The 9,627-nt window shown below is 47.2% G+C and overlaps 1 protein-coding gene across 3 annotated transcripts in view; it reads right to left on the bottom strand.

Annotated features, from left to right (window-relative positions):
* Positions 1–7,248: 7,248 nt before the first annotated feature.
* Positions 7,249–9,627, bottom strand: part of LRBA (LPS responsive beige-like anchor protein) — a 723,035-nt gene continuing 720,656 nt past the window's right edge. For all 3 annotated transcript variants that reach the window (XM_024764049.1, XM_024764050.1, XM_024764051.1), the window contains one exon: positions 7,249–8,423. In XM_024764049.1, the coding sequence (XP_024619817.1) occupies positions 8,333–8,423 (91 nt within the window). In that variant the 3' untranslated portion in view covers positions 7,249–8,332. The remainder of the gene's footprint in view (positions 8,424–9,627) is intronic.

Genomic DNA, 9,627 nt, shown 5'->3' with positions numbered 1-9,627 from the left:
ACTGACCGGCTGCCGCCGCCGCCCGCATCGCTGCCCGCACCGCGCATCGCATCGCATCGCCGGGGTGGAGAGCGCGCGCCTCCAGGGCCACCGCTTCCCGCGCGCTCCGCTCGGGTCCTGGAGGGGCCTGTGCGCGTCGCCTTTGGGGACAGGCCCTCGGAGTGGCTTCGTTTAAATTCTCTGTCTTCTCAGTTCAGTGGCCATTTGACGGCGTCACCAGGAGAATGTGCAACTTTTATCTGACATTGAGCGCATTTTTATAGAAACACTTTGGATGCACCAAGATCTCTCTCTTATTTAAGTAAACTCAGGAGGGCTCCCTCTTTCTTACAAGCAACTCAGAACTGCGTCTGTCCCTTTGTGGGCGCCCTTCCTCTGCTGATGGGGGTCGGGGGCTGGCTTCCCGCGCAAGGCTCGGAGCCCGAGTGGACACGCTGGTCCCGGTACTCCGCCCAGCCTCGGGGACTCGTCTAGGACGACACTGGCTCTGGACTTGTGTGCAGACCGCAGGGAAGGCCGTTTCTTCCCTCGAAGTTGTGTTTCCCTGACTCTTCCCACGACCGTATTAGGAGATGCTGACGACCTTGTCCTTGGGGCTTTTTAACGAGAGGCGTGGTGCATGCCGAGTCGCCGGGGTGCTTCCTTCTCCAGGTCCGGCTGCGGGCAGAGCAGGACCAACCAGCGGCCCCAGGAGCCGCCGGAGCCTCCCTTCTCCATCTGCTTTTCGTCTGCAGCGGCGGCAACAACCCCCAGGGAGCGCGGGGCGCAGTGGGGACTGGGCGGGAAGGTGCCTGCAGACATCCTCTGTTACTAACCTTCTGGAAGGCTGCTGGCAGTTTTTCCTTCTTTTCCAGCACCCTGCTCTTTTTAATGATTGTATATAATCAGTGAATTTGTTTTACCTGCTCATCTTCTAAACGGGTGGGCCTGTAGTTCATTCTCATTGTTAGACTTTTGCCGCCTACAAGTGTATCCAATAAACTTTTCCTTCTTGAGAAATAGCCGTCAGGGTGGGTAGAGGTTCCTGCGTGGTGGTTTTGCCAAGAGTGTGTGGTCAAAGCAACACCTCCCCGGCCCAGGTTCTGGCTGATGCCGGTGTTTGTTTTTGTCTCGGGGTCGCAACGGGGAAGAGAGGTGCTTGGGAAGAACACATGGAGGTGCACCTGGAAGTGTGTTTGATTACAGGTGCAGAAACTCACAAAAGCTCAAAAACGAATAGAGATTGTTAGTGTACAACAGGGGACTTCGATGGAACCAGAGACAGGAAGGTCAGGCTTTATAGGAAATGGGGAGCTGGGGCAGCTGTGCTCGTCTGTCTGTGTCTGTCTCAGAGACTGTGCCGTCTCCTGTCTCTGCTTCTTTCATTGCGTTTTGGCTCTTGGTTTCTGTTCCCTCATAACGTCTGCTTGCCTGGGCTCTGGCTTAGCCTGCAACTGCTTCTGTCCCCAGCTTCGCAAGGCGGTACAGCTCCACGGCTTGAAACTGTATCTTTCAGCTCTGGTTCTCTTCGTTCCCACTGCTGTGTGATGATTTCTCTCTGGGCTGGTGCTGACCCGTGATCCAATCCAGAGGCAGGTGACAGGATGCAGATGGGCTTCCTGGGCACACAGCTCCAGTGGGTGCAGGCTTCAAGAGAGGGTATTGATGGGCAGGTCCAGAACATTCTGCCTGTCGCTCTTCTCACTGGTTAAAGAGCAAGCTTTTTCATAGCTTCCAATAGAAAAATGTTTGTTAATGGCAGCGACGAGCTAATGTCAAAGAAAGAGGAGAAAAATGAGGATAGTGAAAAGGAAAATGGAAGAATGATGGAGCGAGGCCTTTAGTGTACTGACCGGAGCCTGAAACTCGACCCCATCTCTCAAACTGCAAGGTTCAAAGACATTTGCTAAAGACTTAAGAAAATATATGGCCAGGGCAGTGCCAGTCACTGGCGACAGGAGCTAGAGCACCTTCTGTCCCGCACATGCTCCCACGTTCTGTGGCACCCTTGGGTGGCCTGGAGACAGGAGTAGGCTGAGCTGGGTGTGGCACCGTGGCCTAGCAGTGGCCAAGCAGTTCTTTAGTAATGAATCCCACAAACACCTACAGTGTTAAGCGGTGGTAAAGGAACAAGCCCAGAAGTCAGGTGACATAACCCGGGTCATAGAACTGGCAGGAGACAGAGCCATGATGTGGTTTCAGATTCCACGGACATCAAACCTGTGCTCTTTTGAAGGCAGCCTGTTGTCCAGGGTAAATCAAGGCCTGGACATGAGTGGTCATCTAGACGAAGATCCTAACTAAAGGCTCCGACACCACAGCAAATTGTTTGTTCACCCACACATTTAGCAAACGTTATTGAGCTCTTATTCTGGTCTCAGGATCCAAATTAAATAGAGGTCCTTTATTGCTGGGTTCCTCCGCTCCCGCACTGAGAGAGAGGCATGTGCTTGGTTTATGTTCATCCCCTTATTCCAGCAGGGGAGCCATGTCTACAGAAGTTGACCTTTGAATAGCGCAAGGGAAGCAGTGACCTGCCAAAGCCATCGGGGGCTGCCTGCTGGGCCCAGCCAAGAGTCAGCGGGAGTCTGTCTCTCTTTCTTCAAAAAGGTTGCCGTGACGTGAAAGTACGTGGAATATACAGATGGCGTAACTCCCCCAGAATATCTGCACGAATAAGATTGTGAAACGTGAATCAGGAGATGGGGGACGGTTCAGAAAGAAGAGTGCTGGGTAGTGATGCTGTCTTGGAGGAGGACTTTTAGGGCAGTTTGCCATCCCATGGAAATACAATGTAAGCCACATAATTTAACATTTTCTGGTACCATATTAAAAAAAAATCTAAAAAGGAACAGGTGAAATTATAGTATAGTTTATTTAACCCAATATATCTAAATACATCCCTTTAAAGTATTATTTCAACATGTGATCAATGTAAAAAAAAAAATCATTGGGATACTTGCCCTTATTTCTTTGTCCTAAGTCTTTGAAACCTGGTGTGTATTGACATGTGTGGCTCATCTCGGGTGTGACCAGGCACAGTTCAAGCGTTCAGTAGCCTCGTGTTGCTCCACCTGCCAAGCTGGACAGCGCAGCTCTAAAGAAAGGCCACAGCACTCAGCCTCCTTGTTTTGTTTAGTTTTGCATATGATGTGTATGACAATGCAGAAGGAACCCTTATCCACTGTTTTAAATGGGATGGACTGATTTAAGACGATCTCAGCAGGTTAGAGCACTGATCCAAACTTGAGATGTGAAATCAAAGCGCGAAGTCCTGTGATTCAGTGGCCTAAGGCCTTGGCGTTCACTGCTTCACAGGAAAGATCTGGGAGGGGAGAAGGGCAAAGAGCATCACGTCATTAGGCGCCAACAGAACTGCTTAAAGGTTAGCGTAACCTTAAGCTGCATCCTGAAAAGTCCGTGCAGGTCGTGGGCAGCGTGGGTCGAGCCTCCCAGGTACGGCTCTGCACTGGGGCCTCGGGGTGTGTGGTGCAGATGAAGCAACCATCGCCCAAAAGAAGGCAGCCAGGGTGGCGAGGGGTTTAAAGCCCTGGGAGCCAAGGACTGGTGGAGAAGCGGTCAGGTGTTGCTTAGGAAAACCCAGAGGCACCTCCGCCTGATGTGTGGCTTCACAGTGAACTGCTCTGTGGCAGGGGCTGCAGACTTCTTTTGGGCGCTCTGGGTGGTGGCCCGAGGTCAGTGGGTAGGAGGCATGAGGGTCAGGTGTGAACGCAGCGTTGCAGGAGCAGCCCGGTGACAGAATTCGCTGCTTTCTAAAGGAGCGATTGTCTAGTTCTGGGAAATGCCTAGGTGCTAAATAGTAACAAAAGCTCACAGTTTGTACAGAGTTATCTCACACTGTCTTGTTTGAGCCACACCACAGCCCTGAGAGAACAGCTAACATCCCTGTTCAGCAAATGAGGAAACTCAGATGGGTCTCGAGCTGACGGAGCCTGGACATGCCTCTCCCGGCCCCGGGGCAGGTGTCCTGGGAGCTGCTGTGCCCCTCCAGATGGTCAGGGATGCTTTAGGGATAGCGTCTGTGTCCTAAGGTGGAGGTGGGATGGGCTGGGGAAGACACCTGACAAAGTGGTAGAAAATCGAGGCGGCTAAGAAGTTCCCAGGGCAGGGGCGTGTGAGTTCTTTTAGATGAAGGAAGGCAGTAGTCTCTCTGAGGGAGGCGGATGTGTGCAACTTTGGTTAGTCTTGGCCAATGGATTTTAAGGGGCTGTTGAACTCAGTGGGGTCTGTGTTACCATCATCGAGCAGCTGAGCGGAAGAAAAAGGTATTTGGTACAGAGACTGACCTGCTCGTTCCATACTCCCCAAACAGAAGCCTCCTTCATTTGGGGCAGGGCTGGCAGCATGGCCTTTGGCGGTCAGGAGGGTTTCAGCCCGAGTCTGATGGTGTGAGGCTGGGCACCGCCTGTGCTGGCACTAGGGTCAAGCCTGGGGAGTGTCTCTCAGCTGATCCAAGTCTGCAGCTGCAGCACAGCCAGCTGCTTCTGCCAGGCTCCCCCAGAATCTTGGTTTTGGCAAGGAAAAATATTCCTGAACTTGAGACAGGAAAATGATTCACTGCATATTTCTGGCACGTGACTGCCGTGGAATTCAGAGGAACATTTGTAGGTCACCTGCTTCCCTTGCCTGCAGGTCAGACCACCCTGTTCTCCAGAAAGAACGATGTGAGGCCCTCTGGTTTGAGCAATCTGCATTTCTGGCTCAGAGAGGCAGGGCAGGGAGTGATGTGTCAGTGTCATTCATCGTAGCCTTGGGCTTTTATATGGGGATCGTGTGATTTGGGGGACCCAGGAAATGCATCACGGACTCTACTTTTCATATCTATTGAAAAGAAAGATCCAAAAGATGTTTCTCCCACTCATCTGAGAGAAAATAGAAGAGGTAGAATTAAAAATTTTTTTTTAATTTTACTTTTTTGATATGCTACTTTATATGGTCTTTGCCTTCCCAGCTTCCTTGCTTTTCCCTGCAGTGATAACTTGAGATGCCTATGGAATTAACATCATTACACTTTATGCTACCGAAAAGGGAGGTAGCAAGGCTGACTGCTCTCCTAGTTGAAGTGGAGAACACTTTCCCTCCGTCTGTGGTGGGGCAGAAATAGCCAAGTGGAGGCACGGGCGTATTTGCGGATACGCATGGTTTATGCAGACTTTCAGATTCACGTCCTCCTCCTCTCTGTGTTTGTGAACATGCTCTGGCCTAATGTGATGTCCCGTGATGATGTGAGGCTGTGGGGCTGGGCTGGCTGCTCCTCCATCATCCAACGCACGCCGGAAAGTGGCAAAGCTGCTCCATCAAGCTCAGTGTGGGATCCTTCCAACTGTTTAAAGACATTTCTGCTTCCTGATGTGGAAGGAATCTGTCCCGGGGCTGCTGGGCTCTTCAGCAGTGATGGAGAGGGGGTGGGGCTGCTGCAGGAAGGAGAACCAAACCAGGTCAGAGCTCCTGAAATCGTGTCTGGTAAAAAAGTATCAAAGATCCTGAGTGAAAATCTCTCCCGTGAAAGTCCTATCTTGGTGGATCTAAACTGTCATGTGCCATTTAAATTCAGTTATATCTTCAGAAAAAGGTGCAAAGCGGACGTGTGGTCTGGCTACATCCAGATTCCCTGGCTGTCTGCCAACTCGACCCACGTGTGACCTCTGCCATCTCTCTCTGCCCCTCCGACAGCGAGGTGGGAGGACACACGGCCCCAGATGTGAGGTCAGGCCCCTGGCTGGGCTCTGCTCTCGGAGCTGAATGGGAATGGGCAGCCTGGTGGTAAGCTACCGACCTCATGTGCTACACCCGGCTTCCGTGGGTCCCAGGCAGGGGACCGTCCCGCATGCTGACAAGCAAAACTGAAGTGTGCGGCTATCTCAAGGCAGAATTGTTCCTTTTCACTGGATTCATTTATTGGAACATTTATTTGTGGCTGTTTGGTCCACTTTGGGAACAAACTTCTCCTGAGTGGACTGTCCACCAGTTCTCATCCGTGTGCCTCTCAGGTTTTCATGTTCTCTCTGCTCTAAGCCCTCATATGCTTTCCCCAAGAGATCCAGTGGTATTTCTTAAATTAGAGCCTCACGGACTTGACTGATGATGTTTCCGTCAGAATCCACACCATCGGTGAGGGAAACCTTACTTCCCCGAGGCACAGTGCATTCGAACACTCCATACTCTCAGCCACACCACCTACTGAATGTGCCGCCGTGGTTCCTGGCTGTTGTAGGTCAGCCCGTTTCATCCCAAGCCACCTCAGTTTTGACTTTTTTCCCTAATCGGTTTATATTTATTCGAAGTAGTTTTTTTTTAAGGAGTGAAAATTGGATAAAATAAGTGAATGTTGAGTAAACCCTAACGTATACAGTACTAAACAGAGTCTACCCCTAAGAAGCCCTGTGTTGATGCCGGCGGGATTCGTTTTATGAGTAGATAATACAGTCAGCCCTCAGCAGCCGCAGGTTCTACATCCATGGTTGGTGGAAGCCACGGATGTGGGGGGCTGGCTGTAGTTGTGTGTTGATGCCAGTTGTAAGGTATTAAGTTTCAGTGGATTTTCCACAGTTGTAAACAACAAAGGCGGTAGAGGCACCGATTTTCTTCTTGGGCTCCAAGAGGAAGCTGCTTCATGAACTTTGTTTGCTTCAGGCTTGCTGAAATAGGTAGTTGAAGTAGCATATGCCTGGCATATGACTTAGATATTCCTAATTTTCTTCTACCACTTTCTCCAAAGTTCCCGAAGTGTGATATCACAGGTTAGTACCAGTGAGGATATTCATTTACCAGTAACTTCGGTATGTCTTTGACTCTAAGATGTACTTCCCCTCTCCCACATTTTACCATCTATTGTTTTGTTAATGGGTTATAAAACCCATTTTAGATGGGTTTTAGACAGAACAGTGTATAAAGTTCCTTTGGTCGTTTGTTAGATAAAGGTCTCATGTTCTCATTTCCGTAATGCCCATTTTCCTGTTTTCATTCAAGAGAATTGCTCACCTATTGGTTATTGTTCAAAAACTATGACTGAACCAGGGTTTGACATTTTGCTTGCAATAACTATATTATCACCATTGTTTCAAAAGGAGGAGTGAAAAAGGTTATTACCAACAAAACAAATACCATTTTATTTAATTTTTCTGGCAGACAAACAACTGAGTTGTTCCATTCCTAAAATCTTTGCTTTTAGAGAAGAGCTGAATGTGTAGGAGAAAGGAGGCGACCCCTTTTAGGTAAGTAAGTTGCAAGAGAAATAGAGATGGAATGTCAGTTTCAATGCAAAGAATTTATTTATGCAATACAGACCTTTTCTCAAATATTTTTCACAGAATTCCACACAGCAATCTGCTAGAAAAGTAGAATTCTACAACACCAAAATGACATTTTTGTAGTACAAATTGCTAATCAAAAGGAAGATGAAGATTGTTTAACAACAAACAAACAGAAGGTAAAACGAGGGTTGCTTCACACAGCACCCAGTAGCCTCTGTTCCTCGGCCCGGGGTTGGGGTGGGGGGAGCCCCAACAACAGCTCTGTCTCAGTGCGTGAGCACAGTCAGCCCTCGGGGAGTGAGCTCTGGTACTTGCATTTACTTTAAAAGAAAAACAGAGGTTGTGAGCCCAAGAGCATTTCCATCATTTCATTTGGGTGTGCTAAGAAGAGGACAGATCAGGAAAACATTGTAAATATTTCACACTTGCGATAACATTAGATCCTTTATGATAACCACACAATAAAATAAAATACCCTCCCCCGAACCATAATTTTCTAGGCCTAAAACATGCTCGAAGAATAATATTGATAGAAATAATTCACTGAGATGTTTTAAATTACATTTACTGTAATTTAAACATTGCTATTTAAATCCCAGAAATTTCAGTGCTGAAGAAGCACAGTTGTTTGGAAAAATACAGGACCCAAAGTACAGCGTAAATAAAATTCCCTCATCCCAGTATTATAACCCATTCCTTATTGTTAAAATCATACATGTCTCAAGATTACAGATAAACGGGAAGTGTTTTTCCATAATATAACTAGCATAAGTGGGTTTACTTGCTCCACTGTATACTTATTATTTCCATAATTGGTGAAAATAGACTTCTCATTATGACTAAAAATATAGATTTTTTTTTTTAAACTACAGAACCCAGCAGCCAGTTTTCTGCTTTGCTATTCCCCCCCAAAAAGTCAAGCAAAGTCTACAAAAATAGCAATTAACTTTAAAAAATATTTTGCTTCTTAGAGCAAATTTAAGTTACATTCAGATGTGATTGCTATTTCTAAGAGAAAGATGCTGAGGGCGCTTCCTGTGCCCAGGCTGGGGGGCAAGGCTGAAGCCCAGCTGTCGCTATCAGTAGCGGGTTTGGTATTCATGATGCCACCGGTTAAAGTCATTGTAGAACAGAACGATGCTTCCTGAGGCCATGCCAGAAATGATGCACCTGGGAGAAGCAGAGAGAGAAGGAGGGGTTTACAAACCTAGGCTTCGTTACTAAAGAAAGAACTGCCCTCCCCAAATCCACAAGGTAAATACAGAAGATGGCAGCCAGACCTACAATTTGTGAGATTTACGGTATGTTTTTTTGATGACTAAAGTGCAGTCCTGAGTAAGCTCAGAGTCCCACCTCTGACACTCCACATGGATCCAATTCACAGCTTGCCTTTATATTGAAAGTACAGCTAGTTTGTGCAAGATGAGTCACAAAAACCTGAACAGACTAGATAATTTCTAAGGCGGAGAGGCTGGGCAGGTAAACGTTTTATATTAGGTATTGGAAGCAAAATAAAGAATCATAATCTCAAAGTAATTGCTGGTGGAGGAAGCAGCATACAATCAAGTGACTGACAGAGGTATGTGACACATACAGAATGAATGAAGAGTAAGAAATCAGAGTGTTGACCACCCTGCAGAAGAATATTCTGTGTCCCATAGTGTTAAGGGTAGAGGGGCTTTGTCCTCCCAACACAGCGACTCACTGCCATGATCACTATAGACAGGAGTTGCTGTTTGCTTCCCCTGTCCCTGAGCTGGTGGTGCAGGGAAAGAGATGAAGCAGTAAGACAGGCGGTTCAGAGGAGCCTCTCCGGGAGGCAGAAGCTTATTTATCAATTATCTTAGCGCTCTCTCTGTATGGTTTGGTTAGGAGAGTCCTTTGATGTCATACTTAGTATCCTTAGTAGTACCTCATATCAAAATTAGGAACTAAAATGTGTCGCAACAAGAAAATCAGCTAAACACAGAAGAAGGCAGTAATGAGGATATGAGGGACAAAAAAGCACTGAGACATGTAGAAAGCAAACAGTAAAATGGCAAAAGCAAGTCTTTCCCTATCAGTAATTATGTGTAAGGTGATTAAACTCTCCAATCAAAAGGCAGAGAGACTGGCAAAATGAATTAAAAACATGATCAAACTATGTGCTGTCTACCAGAGACTCACTGTGAGCTAAACAGGTTGAAAGTGAAAGTGAAAGGATGGAAAAAGATATTCCATGCAAATAATAATGAAAAGAAAGCTGAGGTGGCTATACTAATATCAGATAAAAATAGGTTTTAAGTCAAAATGTTACAAGAGACAAGGACACTATATAGCAATGATAAAAGGGTCAATTCATCAAGAGTATACAGCAGTTACAAACCTATATGAA

The sequence above is a fragment of the Neophocaena asiaeorientalis genome, unplaced genomic scaffold (genome assembly GCF_003031525.2).
Source record: "Neophocaena asiaeorientalis asiaeorientalis breed wild unplaced genomic scaffold, Neophocaena_asiaeorientalis_V1.1 scaffold594, whole genome shotgun sequence".
Lineage (NCBI taxonomy): Eukaryota > Metazoa > Chordata > Mammalia > Artiodactyla > Phocoenidae > Neophocaena > Neophocaena asiaeorientalis.
This window is presented reverse-complemented; position numbering and strand designations above follow the sequence as displayed.